The sequence below is a fragment of the Chiloscyllium plagiosum genome, unplaced genomic scaffold (genome assembly GCF_037043375.1).
Source record: "Chiloscyllium plagiosum isolate Xiang-an unplaced genomic scaffold, Cpla_swu_hap1 HiC_scaffold_25, whole genome shotgun sequence".
Taxonomy (NCBI): Eukaryota; Metazoa; Chordata; class Chondrichthyes; order Orectolobiformes; family Hemiscylliidae; genus Chiloscyllium; species Chiloscyllium plagiosum.
The window spans coordinates 13,758,067-13,777,871 of record NW_028270163.1 but is presented as its reverse complement, the minus strand read 5'-3'; the positions used below and the strand labels follow the sequence as shown (position 1 = coordinate 13,777,871).

The 19,805-nt window shown below is 43.2% G+C and overlaps 1 protein-coding gene across 12 annotated transcripts in view; it reads right to left on the bottom strand.

The window, feature by feature from the left end:
- The window catches only part of LOC122562023 (putative uncharacterized protein MYH16), a 276,206-nt gene that overhangs the window by 158,641 nt on the left and 97,760 nt on the right, over positions 1-19,805 (bottom strand). For 8 of the 12 annotated variants that reach the window (XM_088000458.1, XM_088000463.1, XM_088000459.1 and 5 more), the window contains one exon: positions 16,596-16,817. The exons of 3 other annotated variants lie outside the window; for them this stretch is intronic. In XM_088000458.1, coding sequence (XP_087856584.1) covers positions 16,596-16,817 — 222 coding nt within the window. Of the gene's footprint in view, positions 1-16,595; positions 16,818-19,805 lie in introns of those variants that run through there. One more of the 12 variants, XM_088000466.1, reaches the window with a different exon arrangement.

Genomic DNA, 19,805 nt, shown 5'->3' with positions numbered 1-19,805 from the left:
GAAACAAAGTTGATGATTTTGAAGGCTTTGCTTATGAAACAATTTTCAGTCAGCACTGGGTCACACTTCTGACAACCCATTTTAAGACACCGCTTAGTGTGATGAATGCTTGTCATATATTTTTATTTGGAAATTTGATTTTGAAAGTAGAGATAAGTTAGTTTTTGGTTTTCTGTTCTGTGCGGATGATTTGCTTTCTTCTCAAAACGAAAAGGTGGTCAAGAATGCACTTTTTCCAGTAGCTCTCAAGACAGTATTTCCTACAAATTATATCACTTGAGTTAAATCACTACAGAAGCTGCATTGCTTGTTCTCAAAGTTGATGTATTTTCTGCTATTAACACCTACTTGCCGTCTCCACAATCATCAGCACCGTCTTTGCCTTTTGCTGTTTGCGGCCTCACCATCTGTTCCCCCTTGGTTCTCCCCACCCCACCCCACCCCCAACAACATTGTCAATAGTATAAAAATCAGAAGACATATGAGCAGAATTTAAGCCAGTCAGTCAATCAAGTCTGCTCTGCCACTCAATCATGGTTGATAGGTTTTCCAACCCCTTTTTACCTCATAACCTTTGATCCTCCTTGGCAAACCAAGAAGTTATCTCTGTTTTAAATATACTCAATGATCTGACCTCCATGGCCTTCTGTGGCAATGAATTCCATAGATTCACCACTCTCAGAACAAGTTTCTCATCTTCATTCTAAAGGGTCTTCCCTTCACTCTCAGGCTGTGCCCTCGGGTCCCCATCTCTCCTGCCAATGGAAACATCCATTGGACTCCTCCATCGCCACATGCAGGTCCTTGGACTCCTCCATCGCCAAACCATAGCAATCGTGGCTCAACACTTCAACTCCCCCTCCCACTCCACCAAGGACATGCAGGTCCTTGGACTCCTCCATCGCCAGACCATAACAACATGACGGTTGGAGGAAGAGCGCCTCATCTTCCGCCTAAGAACCCTCCAACCACAAGGGATGAACTCAGATTTCTCCAGTTTCCTCATTTCCCCTCCCCCCACCTTGACTCAGTCAAATCCCTCGAACTCAGCACCACCTTCCTAACCTGCAATCTTCTTCCTGACCTCTCCGCTCCCACTCCCACTCCGGCCTATCACCCTCACCTTGACCTCCTTCCACCTATCGCATTTCCAACGCCCCTCCCCCAAGTCCCTCCTCCCTACCTTTTATCTTAGCCTGGCTGGACACACTCTCCTCATTCCTGAAGGAGGGCTCATGCCCGAAATGTCGATTCTCCTGTTCCTTGGATGCTGCCTGACCTGCTGCGCTTTTCCAGCAACACATTTTTAGCTCTGATCTCCAGCATCTGCAGTCCTCACTTTCTCCCCACTGGAAACATCTTCCCAATGTCCACTCTGTCCAGGTCGTTCAATATTCTGGAAGCTTCAACCAGAGCCACCTTTCCTTCTACAAACCCAAAATCCTCAAATGTTCCTCATATGTTAACCCTTTCATTCCTGGGGTCATTCTTGTGAACCTCTTCTGGACCCTCTCCAGAGCCAGTACACCCTTTCTCAGATATGGGGCCAAACATTACTCATAATACTCTAAATTTGGTCCGACCAGAGCTGGCTAAAGCCTCAGAAGTACACCCCTGCTTTTATATTCTGGTCCTCTCGAAATGAATGATTCAGTAGTTAGGAGGCAAATACAATCTGTAAATTTACCTGAAGAGAAACCTGGACTAGGTCTCCCCAGTCCCTTTACACTTCAGATTTCTGAATTTTCTCCCCAGTTAGAAAGCAGTCCATGCCTCTATTCTTCCAACCAAAGTGCAAGACCTCTCACTTTCCCAGATTGTACTCTATCTGCCACTTCTGTGTCCACTCTCCTAACCTGTCTGCAGCCTCCCCGCCTCCTCAATACTACCCACCCCTCCACCTATCTTTGTTTTATCTGCAATATTACCAAGAATGCCCTCAGTTCTTTCTTCCCACATTTTAAAACCCCTTCAGTTCCAACAAAGGGTCATTTTAAGACTCCGAGCAATAGCTTTGCTTCTCTCGCCACAGATGCTGTCAGAGCTGTTGCAATTCTTCAGCACTTTCTGGCTTCATTTCAAATCTCCAGCAATTGCAGTATTTGGCTATTATTTAAAAGGTGATATTAAAATTTACTACATTGAGATTTTAGAGCAATAAACAGAGGCAGATGGCAGAAGGTGGTTCAGTTCAGAAGGTCCATCCAAAAATAGTCAAAGTTGCTGGAGAATGCCTTGCTTTATTTCTCCTCAGAGTTTAATGAGGTTACCTCGCTGAATTTTCTAAGTTTAAGTCTCAAAGATCACAACAGAAAGAAACACATATGGTGAGAGTGTGAAGAAATTCTTGCGATTTTGTCAGGCAAGTAAGAAATTTTAAAATGAAAATAGGAGTGTTATTTCACTGGGATTGAGAATCTGTAAAGGGTATTGCTGGGAAAAGATCTAAATGTTGCTTTGTACCTTTGCTTGTAATATCATTTCAAATTGTCTTATAAATCATATTTTTCCTTCTGTTTAATAAACGTTGATGCTCTTTCATTCGACAACACATTGGCAGTGTCTGAGAAAATATTCAGCAGCTGACCATGGTAACCAAACAGCAAAAATAAAAATTAGAACCACATATCTCTACAGTTCGGTCAGTCAATCAAGTTTATGCCAGCCCTCCAAACAGCATCCCACCCAGACCAGACACAGTCTCACTTTGTCCCTGCATTTCCCATGGCCAATTCACCTAACCTTCACACCTTTGGACCGTGGAAGGAAACCGGAGCACCCAGAGGAAACCCAGGCCGAGACAGAACGTGCAAACTCCACGCAGACAGACAATCGCCAGCGAGTGGAATCGAACCCGGGTCCCTGGAGCTGTGAGGCAGCAGTGCTAAACACTAAGCCACCATGCCACCCTAAATTACAGTCCAGCAAATCAGGCTTCACTCTGAAATGTGACTTCTGCAGCATTACCATTGACTGGGACCATAACACTAAGTTTGCAAAATGCTCGTCTCCCTTCAACGCGATGCCATGAGCTTTAGCCACTTCAGTGGGACAGGCATTTAGAAGGCTGCCTCACAGAACGAGGAGAAAAGATGCCACAATCTCTTCACGCCAATGTAAATTGTTGCACTGCAGTACAGGAAGCTTTACTTGGCATCCATCTGTGCTATTTCTGAACAGGGAGCGCTTAATTCTGGGTGTCCAAAATAAAAACTGCTCCATTTTCCCAGAACTAACATCCTTCACTTTAATGCAGACAAAATTTGTCCAACTGAAGAAAAACATTACTGGCATTAACACTAGACAAATCGGAGTTCAGTCTCCCTGTGGTGTTTTAAACTACAGGCATATCGCCTCGAATCGATGTGTTACTGAGCAGAGGCAGGGAAGCTGCTGTGTAAAACGCAACCCAAGTAAAACGATTTACTGCATTCCGGAACATTCAGAGCATAAATTATTCAGAAGCAGTCCCTCGATGGCTCGGCAGATTTGACAAGCAGCAGTCAGGCTACAAAGGCTCAGGGTTATGTCCTTGCTGACCTCAGTCGTCATTCAGTTAGGCAGGCAGGCAGACAGAAGGAAGGAAGCAAGGCTTCCCCAGTTGCCCTCAGTGCTCCTGAATTCAGGATGGGAAAGAGGAGTCTGAATAACTCTGCTGGAAATGTGTTTGTTGAGGGGTGGTGGATGGAGAAAGGACAGGAGATCGTGAGAACTACAAATGCCGGATATCGGTAGGGCAAAGGCACAGCAGCTCAAGCAGCATTGGAGAAGGAAGGGAATTAACGTTCCAGGTCGGAACCTTTCTTCAGAACAAGCAGAGGGGAAGGGGTCTGCAAAATAAATGGGGGGTTTGCTGGGGAAAAGGTGGGTGGGATGGCACTAGGTGGATACAGGTAGGTGGTGGCTGTGGGAAGACTGGAGCAGATAGGTGGGAAGGAAGATGGAAAGATAGGGTCAGGTTAGGTGGGGTGGGATGGAGAGGTAGGGCTCGGCCTGGGATGAGGTGGGGAGATTTGGAAGCTGGTGAATTCTACGTCAAGGCTTATGCCTGAAACGTCAACTCTCCTGCTCCTCGGATGCTGTCTGACCTGCTGTGCTTTTCCAGCACCACACTTTTCAACTCGGATTCTCCTACATCTGCAGTCCTCACTTTCTTCTAGTTGCTGAAAACCTTATTGCGAAGGTTCTTCCAAAGATGCCCATCTTGAAGAAGTTCTCCTCCTCCCTCCACAAGGATCTCAATGAGTCTCTCTCTTTCTCACTGCACCCACCCAGGTCATCTCCTCTTCAACCACATCCTGATGCAGACCCGCTACTACAGCCAAGTTAATTTTTTTTGGAAGGGCTTATGCCGAAAATGTCAACTCTCCTGCTCCTCGGATGCTTCCTGATCTGCTGTGCTTTTCCAGCACCACACTTTTTGATTCTAAATTAAGGCTGAATGGTCATAAATTCCCGAGGTGGAAGACAAGTCGTTCTTCCTCCATTTTGTGTGGGGCCTTGTGTTGACAGTGGAGGTGGCCCAGGATGGATGTGTCATCAGGGGAATGGGAAGGGGGGAGTTGAAATGGATGGCGACTAGAAGGTGGGGTTGATTGGAGCATTCTGACCATAGATGTTCCCTGAACCTTTTGCATTCTGTCTCTCCAATGTGGAGACAAAAAGCACCCATTAGCTTTACACTTAAGACCACATAGCATGTAATATTCAGATAGAAGGACTGCTTGGATGTACTAGCGCAGGAAAGTATCAACTTTTAGAGAAGGGAAGAATTATAAATAGACATGGTCAATCAGGAGTTTCTCAATCCACTAGTGTAGAGCATTAAATGGACAATGGCTGCTGAATACTGTTTGACAGAGGGACCAAACTGCCCTTGTACATGAATCAGTTAGAACAAGTGCAGCACTTCACTGCCAAGGCAATGGAGTACACTAGTAAAGAAGCCATTGCTGACAACACATTTAGAGTATTGTGCGTAATCACAATCACCACACCTCAGGAGGGGCATACCCGCATTGGTTCAGAGAAGGTTCACGAGTATAATTTCAGAGGTAAAAGGGATTGTTTTATGAGGAAAGGTTGAATGGCTGGGTCTATACTCATTGGAGTTTGGAAGGATGACAGGTTATATTATTGAAATAAACAACGATTCTAAGGAGGTTGTGGAGGGTAAATGCTCAGGAGATGTTGCCTGAGGGGGTGGAAGGACAGTTTTAAAATCAGGGATCTCAAATTTCATGCAGAGTTGAGGAGGAATTTTATCTCTTGAGCTGTTGGATGCTTGAAGCTTCCCCAGCAAGCAGTACAGGGTCATTAAATACGTTCATGACTGAATTAAATAGATTTTTGATTGAGAAGGGAGTCAAGGGTTATGTCTGGGGGCAGGGGAGTGTAATAAGGCACAAAAGGGAGTTAAGGCCACATCAGATCACATTGTTGTTTGAGAGAGGTTGCTGGACAGAAATGGACATCACACCCCAGAACACAGTGACTGCACTTCAAAAGCAGTTTTTTTTGACTATGGAGTTCTAGAATCCCTTCAGGCTCAAAGGTCTGCTGCATGTTGTTATGTTCTTTCCTTTCTTTAGCAAATGAATGAACAAGTCATAAGAATTACCATAACGTGAACACAAGTGGCATGAAGATACACTGTCCAGGAGGAAGACGACAAAGGCAGTGTGTGTGTGAGAGAGAGTGAGCGCGTGAGAGAGAGAGAGAGAGATGAGAGAGAAAAGAGAGAGGAGAGAGAGAGAGAAAAGAGAGAGAGAGAGATAAGAGAGAGAGATGAGAGAGAGAGAGAAGAGAGAGAGAGAAGAAAAGAGACAGAGAGACAGAGAGACAGAGAGACAGAGAGACAGAGAGACAGAGAGACAGAGAGACAGAGAGACAGAGAGACAGAGAGACAGAGAGACAGAGAGAGAGAGAGAGAGAGAGAGAGAGAGAGAGAGAGAGAGAAGAGAGAAAGAGAGAGAAAAGAGAGAGAGAGAAAGAAAAAGAGAGAGAGAGAGAAAGAAAAAGAGAGAGAGAGAGAAAGAGAAAAGAGAGAGAGAGAGAAAGAGAAAAGAGAGAGAGAGAGAAAAGAGAGAGAGAAGAATGAGTGAGTGAGTGAGTGAGTAAGAGAGAGAGAGAGAGAGAATGCATAAGAGTGAAAACAACAGCGGGCAGAACATACTTAAGGCCAGAGAACCAAGTGGAGGCTGCACTTAGAAGGTGGACAAGGTGGTGTGTTTTAAAACACGTTAGACAAGCTGCAGGTTGTGAAACCTAACAGGGTCACAGGCCAGGGAAGTGGGTTGCCTGCTGCGATGCAGTAGCAGCTGAGAAGCAAGTGCCCCGGTTGATAGGAGGTCAATTGATAGAGTCTAATCATCCAGTTCAGTAATTTCATTGCACACCTCTGGACCAGGCAGGATTTGAACTTGGTTCTCCTGGCCTAGAGTTAGGATGCTACTACATGTGCCTCAAACTCTGCCATCACTCACTTCCAATATGCAAATCAATGAACATCCATCCAATCTCCTGCCCTAACAGAGACCTAACCAATACTACGTTCCCTGCTTCCACCAGAGATAAAAATCACACAACATCAGGTTATAAGTCCAACAGGTTTAATTGGAAGCACACTAGCTTTCGGAGCACCGCTCCCTCATCAGGTGATAGTGGAGGACACAATTCTAAAGCACAGAATTTATAGCAAAAATTTACAGTGTGATTTAACTGAAATTACCTCTGTTGAGTCTTTCATCTGTTCGAATACCATGATAGTTTCGCTTCTTTCATATGTAAATTACAAAACCTTTTTTTAAAAAAAAAAGTTGCATTCTCAGGTTAGCTGTAACAATAGGTGTTTTTCCAATTAAACCTTTTGGACTATAACCTGGTGTTGTGTGATTTTTAAGTTGGACACCCCAGTCCAACACCAGCATCTCCCAATCATGCCTCTACCAGGGTACTGTTCAGACTAACACAAAATCTCTTCCATCTGTAACTTTCCTCAGTTCTACTGAAAGGTCACAGACCTGACGTATTAACACATTTTCCTCCCTCCACATGCTGACTGACTTGCTGAGTACTTCTTGCATTTCACAAAAAAAAATTTAATACAGAACTGTGAAGTGTTCTGAATAACTCCACAAGATTCCTTTTCCTTTGATAGGAATGGAAGTGTCATTTTCAGTCTCAGCAACTAAACAGTCACCAAGAAAGGGAAAATCACAAGCATTTATTCCAAACAGAAAATAATTTTCCTTCAGTTTATTAAACATGATGCAACCTTTATGTGACCCAGACATTTTGAAGTTAAATCGGATTATTTATGAGCTTGATGTAGACAAAAAGCACATTAAATTAGATAAGGGTTACAGAGGTCCACAAACTAGATGGCAATATTACACAAGGAGCCATAATACAACTACACGGTCTACATTTAGAATGACACTGAAGCAGCATCAACATTTAGATTGTGATGTGGTTTACCTCAAGCAAGGCACCAAAAGAATTCAGTTAAAAGCAAGATGCACAGATGTTACTCATTGCTCTTTAAATTTGTTTTTCTTCCCGTAAGGATTCAGATGTGGTCTGCTTTCTATTGAACTAATACTATCATATGACCTGAAAACCCACATTCCTTCTGAACCAGGAGTGAAACAATGTCTGTAGCATCCAAAAGGATTTGTGTATGAGTTACATATCCACATAGCCTAGAGGTACAGTAACTGGATGCACCACAAAACTCAAAAGATCACCTGCAACACTTGAAAGATTCCTGAACTACTTGCCCCCCTTGAAGTTTACATTGAAAAAAAGTCATTTCACAGTTGGACAAACTGCACATTAATAAAAGTCACAATGTAATACTTCAAAGTACCAACAGTAAGTGGACAGAACTTTCTTCATAGCTCATATCTTCATAAAAAGCATGGTTTTGTTCTGGTCTCCCAAAGCCCAAATAAAGTTTACAGCAAGTGGTGCAAATGATTTGACTGCTGTTTCTTTGACATGTGATGAGGTGAGATTGATTGCAGAGTTCTTTTGTGACATGTGTTAACTGCAACGCTGAGAGCGATAAGGACTGATCCATATGAGGTGAGAAGCTAACTACAGACACACGTCTGCAGACTGGACAGGGGTTGAATGAGGCCAACAGGATTCATCGAGATGTCTGTCATCAAAACTTCATCCATACCGGACACCTCCTTTTTAAAAAGGTGGCTGTTTCTAACAAGCAGTGAGAACTTAAAATGCATGCTGACAATTGAGTTCAGCGTCAGAGGGGTCAGTTTCTAAAAAAGTTCAAAGTGACTAGGGCCACATCTGCATACTCATGTGGATGTAATACATTCCATGGCATTATGTGAAGCAGAGGTAGGGAATTCTTATGATGCCCTCATCAATATTTAGGTTATCCAGTTGTCACCACATGGCTGTTTGTGCAAGTTCCCATGTGATGCAGTTACCACATTTCCTATGTTACAGCAGTGACTAGGCTTCGGTTTCACTGAGTGTAAAGCCCATTGGGACATTGTAATTGTGAAAGATGTTCCATAAACGCAAGGTCTTTCTTTCCACTTTCACACATTGACAATGTAATTTGTAAGATGTACCAACCATTCACACTGAGATAGGAATGGGCTTGTACCCATTTACACTGATAATGGCTCAAAGTGTCTAGAAACTCTAGATTCACATTATCTTATTCTCTGACTTTAAGCTGAATGCTCATTTTAACCCTCAGCATAGCAGAAGGTACGACAAAAGTCAAGAAACAAAAGGGCAGAGGAAGTTATCATAGCACCACCTCTGACCCATGTCCTAAGGGTCTCAACGGAGAATCAAATATTCTAAAATGTGGGGAAAAAAATGCAGATTGAAGAAAGAGCAGGTCGCCAAGAAATTCATTTGGCTAGCACCCATTTTTATGCTGCAATACTGGTGAGAACAGAGACTGGTCAGAACTCCTCTCCATGATTGCCATTATAATATATCTGCACACAACAGAAAAATCAAGCAACCTTTAACAGGTTCTCCGGAGGCTGCCATCAAAATAAAGCTCTACGTCTTGCTAATTGTATATTAACTACATTTGAAAGCATGCAGATGGTGAGCACTCACTTGATTCCCCCCACAAGGTGAATCAGACTGAAACTGTGGTCAGTGGAGGAGGTGGTTTTCAAATTAATTCATGTAGTCATATAACTAAAGTGTATGGAGGAGAAAGTGAGGACTGCAGATGCTGGAGATCAGAGCTGAAAATGTGTTGCTGGAAAAGCGCAGCAGGTCAGGCAGCATCCAAGGAGCTGGAGAATCGACATTTCGGGCATAAGAAGGGCTTAGGCCCAAAACATCAATTCTCCTGCTCCTTACAGTTGCCTGATCTTGTACAGTAAGAGACAGACAAAACATTGGGAATTAGCTCTGGAAAAACAGTGTCCTTTTCCTACATACTGTGCTATCACTGAAGGAGTTAGCCATGCAGCCAAGTTTCCTTGTTGCCTCTGAGGCTTTAGCATCAGCGAAGGAACTCAGCAGATGAGCATTCATCAGGTCAGGCTAACAATCCTCCCTCGCTCACTTTCATGTTCTATGCTTCATAAATGCCACATGTAATCTAGCAATTTGTTACATGCAAGTAGAATCTTGACATTTGTAAAGCAACATGGCTTTTTGGATGTGTCTGTCGCAAGTAGTGATAACTTTTCAATGCCATCTATCTTGGCATAGTCCCTGGAGTGCTAGGTTCTTTGCTTTTTTGTTCCACCAATGCATATTTCATCTTCAATCTTAGGTGTGGCGTGGTGGCACAGTGGTTAGCGCCAGAGACCCAGGTTCAATTCTGCACTTGGACAACTCTATAAACCCCAGAGTGATGCAGACATTCGCCCCATGTCTGCATGAGTTTCCTCTCAGTCCAAAAATGTGCAGTATAAGTGGATTAGCCATGGTAGTTACAGGGATGGTGGTGGTGGTGAGGAGTGCAGCGTGGATTCAATGGCCTGCTTCCACACTATTGGAATTCTATGATTCAAATATTAAAGAGCGAACTGGTGAAAAATGGTAGAACAGTCTGGTTTCAGCCACATTAGAATGGTCTCTTGGTGCATGATCGTCTGTGATGAGTCCCCAGGCCTGTTGCTGCAGGCTGGTCTGTATCTCCGTGCTCTAGTGTGGCCGAACTCCACTCTGTCTGTTTACCATGGTCACATGACAAGAGTGAACCAAGTTCAGCTCACCCTGGGTTACCAGTCTGCAACTTCAGCTCATCACAGACAACTAGTGCAGGCCACTCAGCCCTTTGAGCCCGCTCTAGCATTCAATAAGATCATGGTAATCAGATTTTAACCTCACCTCTACATTCTCTTTTCTGTCAGTGGTAATGGCTGACAATTTCACCACACGCAGAGTTTCGGGTTATCCAAATTTGACCCATAACAAATTCACTGCAAAGGTAACACTTGTTCCCTACAAGTGATTCCAACCAGTCTCCTCCTATCAATGTAATTTGGTTAAAACAAACAACTTACATTTGTGTAGCACCTCTTGCTGCTTCTGGATGGCTGAAAGCACTTTATGACTATCGATGCTCTTTCGGTCCAGTGCATAAGAGTGAACTCTCGCAAACAGCACTGTAATAACATCCACCTCATCTGCCTCTCTGGTGGTGGTTAAGGGATAAATATTGACAAGGACAATGTGGACACTCCACTGCTCTTTTTCAAAATAAGATCACAGGATCTTTTCCACCCACCTAAGTGGGCAGACATCCTTGCTTTAGCATCGCACAGCTACCATGGGAATTTGGTGGGGAATGGACTCATCAAGCACCAAGGTGCTACGTAAATTCTAAACAAGGTTACAGTTAGCCTCTGAACTCAAGAAAGAAAGAGGGTTGATTGTCAACAACAACTAATGGCTATATAGCACCTTTAAACACAATGAAATATCTGAAGATGTTTCACTAGAGCATTACAAAATAGAACATGGTATAAGTTACATGAAGAGATATCAGGGAGCTGATCAAATGTTTGATTAAAAAAAGTGATTTTAATCTGTATCTTTAAAGAAGAAAGTAAGTGAGCTGAAGTAGAGGGAGGTGATTCCAGAGGTTGGCACTTCAACAATGAAAGGCACAACCAGCTATCATGGGGCCACTAAAGTCCATGAGGCCAAACTTTAGATGAACAGCAATATCTCAGAGGGTTGAGGACCTGACGAGGTTACAGAGATAGAGACCAGGGATGGATTTGAAAATGCGGTTCAGAACTTTTGTACCACTGCTTGCTGAGTTGTCTGCCAAACAGGGCAATAGTTGAATGGCAACTGGTCAGAGTTAAGATGGCAAAAAGTACAGTTTTGTATGATTTTCAGTTTATTGAGAATACAACAGACTGTCAAGAGGACCAAGCACGCACTGGAATAGTCAAATCCAGTGGCTATAAAGTCTTGGATGAGGTTTTCAGCAGCAGATGTGCTGAGACAGAGGTGAAGTTGGGCAAGCTAATGGAGATGGAAATCAGCAATATTTGTGATGGCGTGAGTATGACCAGAGGCCCATCTTAAACTGCAAGTAGAATGGATCAGAAACTGACCTGGATCAGCCAAACGAAGCTACAAACAGCAGGTCCTACGCTGGGAATTCTGCAGCAAGTAACTCACCACCTGACTCCGCAAAGCGTGTCCACCATCTATAAGGCACCAATCATGTGTGCGATGGAATGCTCCTTATTTTGCCTGGGTGAATGCAGCTCCCCCAACACTTTAGAAGCAGGATAAAGCAGCGCCTTAGATCAGCAGCCTATCCACCAACATAGCATTCAGTCCCATTCACACTGACACACTGTGGCAACAGCGCATACCATCCACAAGATGCACTGCGACACCTCATCAGCACCTTCCAAACTGGTGCTCGCTATCACCCTGAAGGATAACGGCAGCAGATACATGGACGGGCATACCTCACTCTGCAGGTTCCACTTCAAGCTGCTAATCTTCCTTACTTGGAATTATATCGGCAGTCAGTCAAAATACCAGAGTTCCCTTCCTGACCCCACTGTGGGTGCCCCTTCACAGCAAGACTCAAGAAGTCAGGCCATCACCACCAACTACAGGGCAATTAGGGACTGGCAATACTTAGTGAATCTAGCTAGCAATACCCACATCCCATAAATAAAAACAGGGACACACTGGTGCAAGAACAAAGATGAGACATTATTGCAAGTGAAGATCTGCATGTAGTGAGATCGATAAGAATGGAACGACTGCTGCCTTAGTACCTCACGTGTCAAATTGTAGACCATTGGAGTGGTACCAGATTTCCATTTCTTTGCATGTGGTATCTATTACTGAATGTTGAACAGACAGAGGCGAATGGCACCCATCCAAAGTGGCAGGTGCATCAGAATCCCAGGCAAACATTGTGTATTCACCACAAATCCACGTCTCCTGATGCAGAGTCTCATACTGGTTACCTCTTGCTACATCCAAGACCTGGACAAATTTCCAATTGGTTATTTTGTAAGGTATAACCCAAAACTTTAGGTTCTGGAGTGAGGAGGTTGTGAACTGGCTCCTCTTGGTCATTCATTCACCAAGATCTGTGTCCACTGCTGCCCCCAACGCTCTAGTTGGTCACAAGAAGCTGAATTTAAAAAGCATTCTCCTTGTGGATATCTTTCTCCCAAAAAAAAAATTAGGTCTTAAAATGAGTCAGTTAACTAGGTTTCACAGAGTTAACAGAAGAATGAAATCTATTAGTTACTAAAAAAAAACGCAACACGGAATCACTTAGCATAGGAAGAAAAGTAAGTTAGAAATTATGAATCAGTTTTCAAGTGGATAGTGGAATACATATGGTTAAGCAGTCAGTTTTGAGATCTTTGGCTGATTTGTAGTTTGACTGAAATTCTTTTGTTTTCTTTCAACAGTAGCTAGCTGGCAGCATTCAAAGGGAGAACGTGCATGTGCCCTTCCTTCACCTGCACTACAGGTGTGATTAATGCCTGTGACCAGTATGACCCTCACAGCACTCTAGCCCACATGCTGGGACATCAGGCCACTAACAGACAGACTGGGATTGAAACTTAGCCTTAACCTTGGAAGGGAAAAACAAAAAGGTCAGCAGGAAGTAGTGCCCCGCTGGGTGGGGGGAGAGAGAGAGAGAATTGGTCTCATTATTTCTTCCTTTTGAGTCTTTCCATTTGAAGTTTCCCTGAATAGGTATACATGTCACATTCCAGAATTTCTCTCCAGTCAACCAGTGAGCAGATATTAGCATTCCTCTAGGCTGCATCTGTCCCCCCCCCCCCTTTAAATAACATCATTTGTGATTAAAGTTTGGAATATCTGTAGGATTATGATGTGTGGTCAAGGGATGCATTTCTAAATTACTCAATGCTGGCTGGGTACTCTGCTCCGATGGGCATGGATGAGACTGTTTTCGCTGGGTCAGTGACCAGAAATTTTGCCCCAAAATGGGGGTGAGAATGTTGATGGGGAGACAGGTAATTTTGCAGCACCAGTTGATATGCTGTCCTGCATCCCCCCCAATCCATCTGGTGTCAGTTTCAGGAACACCACTTTCAGTGCTGAATGGGCCGCTGCTCTCAAATGGCAAGTAGCTAGTTTGAGCAATGAAAAAAAGTTTTTATTTGGACACTGATCAGAAGTCACCTGGTCTATCCTCACTACAGTCACTGGGTAGTTCCTTTATCATTCAAAAGTTGTAGAGATGGCTGAAGGCACTCTCTTTCTCCATTGCCTGAGTTAAAAAAAAATCACAACATCAGGTTATAGTCCAACAGGTTTATTTGGAAGCACTAGCTTTCGGAGCACTGCTCCTTCATTATCAGGTAGCTCATTGCCTGAAGCACAGGTGGAAACAACGTCCATGTCACACTGTCTCTGATTGGCTCCTCCAGCTTTGAGGGTCTGCTTGTCCACTGTCCATTGCATGGGATGCCCACTACCCATTTCTTGGCCAACTCCCAACACAGTGCCACACAACCCCTTTCACCTCGACTCAAGGTCCCAACCCAAAGTGTAAACCCCTGGCCCAAGTCTCAGTGATACTGGGGACATGGCAGATTAGGATGGAATCAGGAACTAAAATGGACCGTGAAGCCTCCACCCGCTCCATGAACTAGAATTGTCCACTCTTGTAGATGTCATGCTTCCCCTGTGACTGCTTGCTGGCTAATTCCCAGGCAGCAGGGAGAAAGTGAGGACTGCAGATGCTGGAGATCAGAGTCGAGACATGTGGCGCTGGATAAGCACAGTCTGTCAGACAGCATCTGAGGAGCAGGAGTGTCGATGTTTCAAGCATGGTGTGGATTTTGAGGAGTTGCTCAATGATGTAGATACCACAGCTCTTCTGCAGTGATCTTCAGAAAATATTTTTTTTTTAAAGAAAGCCCCCTTAATTTCCAACAGCCTTTTCGATTGTTGCTTTCTTCCTCCTGTTTCTTGCCATCTTCCCATGCTTTGCCCACACCAGCTGTATGTCAAACTCTCCAGCCTTGCCCACTTCACCCATGTTGCAATCTGGAAATCAGGCGGATTCTTCAGGAATGATGGAAATGGAATTTTTTAAAAAAACATTGTTGGGGGATGGATTCAATTTGAAACTACAGAAACTAACATTGTGCCATGCAGTCTCTTATTATTATTTAGTCTAATGTAGGAAACAGTCTGTTGTCATTAGGAGTGGGATGGTTCTGCGCACAGGACCCCGGTTCTGGGTCATCACCGTTAGCAGGCTGCTGAGTCACCACATTATACTTTCAATTTTGGCACTTCAATTTGATTCATACTAATGAGCAAGTCACTCCTCTCTGCTGCCTATGAGGGTCATAATCAAAATGACTTTAGCTGCTTTAAACATACTGCAGAGCTGTCTAACTCAATGGACTTCAAAAGATTAGAGTGAACTCCCAATCCCAGCTGATTAAGATAATGAAGTGCTGACTCCCAGGAATCAAAGCAGCTTCAGGTTCAGTGTAGACAAGATAGTAACTGGAATGGGACAAACAGACTCACCTCCTGGGGTTTAGAAGGGGGAAATCCTGCAGCCTTGCTGCTTTCAAGCTCCTGATGTTGGATGAGGTTAGCATCGTGCTTGCGTGTATAACTTCGCAGTCAGAGTGCTAATGCACCATTCAGTCATGCAAACCATGAACACGGTCTCTTTTCTCTAACTGTCTGCAATCTGATATTTATATTTAATAGAGAGTCAAAACAGAAATACCAAGTTGAAAATCCTGCTACATGTTGGAGCATCTCTTGCATTCAAGATGCTTTAAAAAGCTACTTTGCTTAAAATATGAATTCTATTAGCACTATCAGGAATGTCACATCAATGTGACAATACTGCATTCCTAATTATCATGATTTATTGCATCCTACATTTTAAAGTCAGTTGCAGTGTCCATAGAGTTGTTACACCTCATTCCAACAGCATGGACGAAGGGAAGAAACAATAATCAGAGAAGGATCCTTTGCCAGTTTTATCTCCTGAAACCCCATGTGGAAAGACCCATTGAGTGCAGTGGTGCAACTGCCCACTTGTGAAGGACGTAGTGATGAAATCAAGGAACTGTAACTCCCTACAGGGCCTACACGGTCTCCCTCATTCTCAGGTACAGGGACGGTCAGGTGTTGAGTGCTATGTGCACTGCACAGAAGATGAGAGAGAGAAAGGCTAAGGATTAGCCAAGATTGTCAACATGGGTGAAGTGGGCAAGGCTGGAGAGTTTGACATACAGCTGGTGTGGGCAAAGCATGGGAAGATGGCAAGAAACAGGAGGAAGAAAGCAACAATCGAAAAGGCTGTTGGAAATTAAGGGGGCTTTCTTTAAAAAAAAATATTTTCTGAAGATCACTGCAGAAGAGCTGTGGTATCTACATCATTGAGCAACTCCTCAAAATCCACACCATGCTCAGTTCCTCTCTGCACGTCCATTCCAAACAGTCATACAAGTTTAGCTAATTCGTGTTTTTTTTAAAGCGCCTCTAATGATCTAAAAGAGTTAATCATTTGTAGACTAGTTAATGAAGCACTGCTCTTAGGTAGCAACTTAATGAAAGGTTATGCATCAATTGAAACAAATCACCTTTTTGCAGACGAGTGCAAATTCAGTCTTTAAAACCGTTCGAGAAAACAGAATTATCCGAGTTGTCCTCCTGACGTTATCAGAAGGCACAAGGTTGTAGATCTGATTGCTGCTAATTGCTTACCTCTGCAGGCATCCTCTAATCTCTACACACACTCGCCCTAAAGTCCTTTAAAATAAAAGCAAATCCTACCAACTTCCATTAGAAACAGACTTCCCGGATTCTATCCGAATTGAAACCACTCCACAAGCACTAAATGACCCGGTTCAAGTGCAAAATTGCACTGTCACATCCCACCGCAGATATTGCAGAGGCTCATGTCTGCATTGGAGTAGGAACGCAATTATCCGGGCGGCTGATTGAATGATTAACATGCGCTGCGCTATCTGTCCATTTGCCTGTACGTATTATCCAAGTGGTTTAATTCCAACACGGCGCTTCCCTTTTTGGCTCAATTAGTTTTGCGCATTTCTCAGGTTTCCACCCACCTGCTCGTCCGTCTCCACTTTGGCGAGCGTGGACTCCAACTCCACAATGTCCGCCTTGAGGCTGCAGCACTCCACCTCCAGCTTGTATTTCTGGGTGCCTAGTTCAGCGGCGCAGATCTCCTGGTCCAGCAGGCGCCCGTTCAGCTCCGCGACCTGTGCCTCGAGCTGCAGTTTCACCTTCAGCAACTGCGTGCAGCGCTGCTCAATGTCAGAGAGGTTCTCCTGTGAAGATGATTGGCAGCTGTTCAGGGCAGGACTCTGATGATTTACAGTCTGCATTGTCTCTGTGTGTGCACAGAATCAGGGGGCTGTGTGTGTGCGCGAGAGAGAGAGAGCTCTGTCAGCATTCCTCACTAAATGAAGACCAGGTTCCAATTCAGAACAGGAGAGTTGACTGTGCACAGAAAGCTAAGCTGCCAAGCCTCTTATTTTGCACTGACAGATCTAGTTACAACATCAACACACCGAACGGCTCCTTTTCGGAAGGAAAATCAGAGCTCCCATCTTCTTCTGCACTATCTGCCTTTCCCAACTATAGCTCAACAGTGCAGCAAAGGGATTGTGTCCACTCTGCAAGGAGATCTTCCCACTGTCTACGCGGATAGACAATCATTGACAACAACTGCACGCTACTTTTTAAAGGACACTAAATAACCAGACAAACGTACAGTGAAATCCAAGTGCACAGCTTTTTGCAAATATGCCTGCACATCTAATACTAGTTATGTACCATTTGTCTTTTTGTCTCGTTCTGTAAAACAGGCAAATTGCCAAATGAACAGAGGTTTATTACCTGTCAAACATAAATGGAAATCCATTTTCTTTCAAATTCAGTAACCATTTTAATATTTTGTAAAAAAATTAGAATGGCATTTGACTTCTAACGTGCTCCTCCTGCCACCTGGTCCTCTTTTTAAAAAAATATCAATTACTGCTGTTCAACCTTGCACTCTTTAATCAACGGGAAACGGTGATATCACTGGACCAGTAAGTCAGGGGAATTCTCTGGGGATGCAAGTTCAAATCCCACAACAGATGTGGAATTTAAATTCACTCAATAAAGCTAGACTCTTGCAATGATTAGTATAAAAACATCAATTGTCATTAAAAAAAACTTGTAGTGCAGAAGTATCCTTTAGGGAAGGAAATCTGTCATCCAAACCTGATGTGACAATACTGTGGCTTCAAGTGCTGTATTTCTTTGTGAAATTGAGACAGAGATGCAGAGTAGTCGGCTCGAAAGCCAATGAACTATTGGAGCGACCTTGGGTATTTCTTTAAGTTGGAACAATAGAAGCAAAGCTCCTACAGAACCAGGATTTTATTTAGGTTTAGCATTCAGTAATAGTTGTTGGGGCCTTGAAGCTGGATGTGGAAGCTGCTTTGCCTCTCTTTGTTACTGCTAAAAGCTGGGGTGTTCTTCCTGCTGCTAGAATTGCATGTGAGACAATTAATTTTACAAAATTTGACTTTGTCAAGGGTGTGTTTATGGAATGTTACTATATTGAAACATTTAATTTGTAGTTAATATATATTATTTTGTTAAACATTTCAATAGGGTGAAATCAATTCTTTTTATTTTGTCTGTAGTTTAGTTAGAGTGTATATAATGCATTTTTTTCAAGCCTGGTTGTTTGGCCATCAAATTGCATCCGGAACACAATGCCTTACATTTACTTTTAAAATAAGACAAAATTAGGGTCTAGACTATCTTCTGAATATATTTTGAAGAGTTTGATCTGATCCATAACAAACTGCGGGCTCTTGTCAGGTTAAATTTGTCTAATTTCAAGTTGGGTTGAGGATTATTGGACTCGAAGGCAGTGAGTGTTGGTGTTCTCTTTCAGATGTTGAATTTGGCTGGTTTAAATAGGGTGCGCCATGTGTAATAATAGTTCTTTCAATCACTAAGAGTTTCCTGGGGCTGGACTAAGTCACTTTGGGAGTTTTTCTGTCAGCAGGGCAAAGAGTTTGGAATTGGCAAACCGGCTGGACTTGGGGGTTGCTTTTGCCCATGTGAAAAGGGAAGGTAATTGCGGCAATAGCTCGACATTTACGATTGCCAGAAATGCCGTCATTTGAATTATTGGAAATGGCTAAAGTTCAAATGCAAATGAAGCAGCTTGAACAAGAAAAGAAAATGAAAGAGTTTGAATTACATTTAAAAGCAGAAGAAACAAAGGAACAGAATGGAAGGCCCCAGCAAAAGAAAGGGAGAAAGAGAGAGGAAAAAAAATGGAGAAAGAAAGAGCTTTTGAATTAGAGAGGTCGGAACCAAAAACTCAACCTTAAAATGGCGGAGGTAGGGGTGAAAACTAGGAATTGTGATGAGCATAGTGATGGAGAGCAATCCCATCGTAGGCAAAGGCCTGGTGGGGTCTGTTTAAATAAGTCCAAGCATTCCCAAAGTTCAATGAGAAACAATTTAGAAATTGTTTTCATTTCATTTGAGGAAGTAGTTAAATAACATGGCTGGTGACCATGTGGGTATGTTGATCCAAACAAAATTGGTAGATAGAGCTAGTAAGATGCCTTACTGTCAGAGGAGATATCTGGGGAGTACAATGAGGTGGAAAAAGCTATTTTAAGTGCGTATGAACTAACACCAGAAACCTATAGACAATGCTTTAGGAATCTAAGGAGGGAACCTGGTCAAAGGTACATGGAGTTTGAAAGGATCAAACAAAGTAGTTTTGATAGGTTGTTAAGGGCATTGAAAATATATCAAATGTATGACACTTTTGGAAAAGCCATTATTTTGGAGGAGTTTAAAAATTCATTTTCTGAAGTCATGAGAACTCATGTGGAAGAGCAGAGAGTTGAGACTGCAAGATTAGCAGCATAAATGGCAGGTCATAAATTAGAGTTTGGCTTCCGACTTCCAATTTCAAACTGTGAGGGATAGAAATTGGGGGAAAGAGAAATCCTCAGGTAATAAGGGAAAAGGAGATCTCATTGAAGATAGTCTACCACAGGGTAGAAAGGAAACTCATGAGGGGAAAAGAGAAGTAAAAAAAGCTCAGATGTTTTCACTGTATTAAAGTAGGCCACATGAACTCTGTGTTAGTGGTGTAAAAACAGTACTGGGAAGACAGATGTGGGAAAACAGGATCCACCAGTGAATTTTGTTGAAGTGTTAAAGGAAAGAAGCTGAAACTAAAAGGCCGCAAAAGAATGTCAAGGGTTGGTTGCAAACAAAGAGCCAGATCT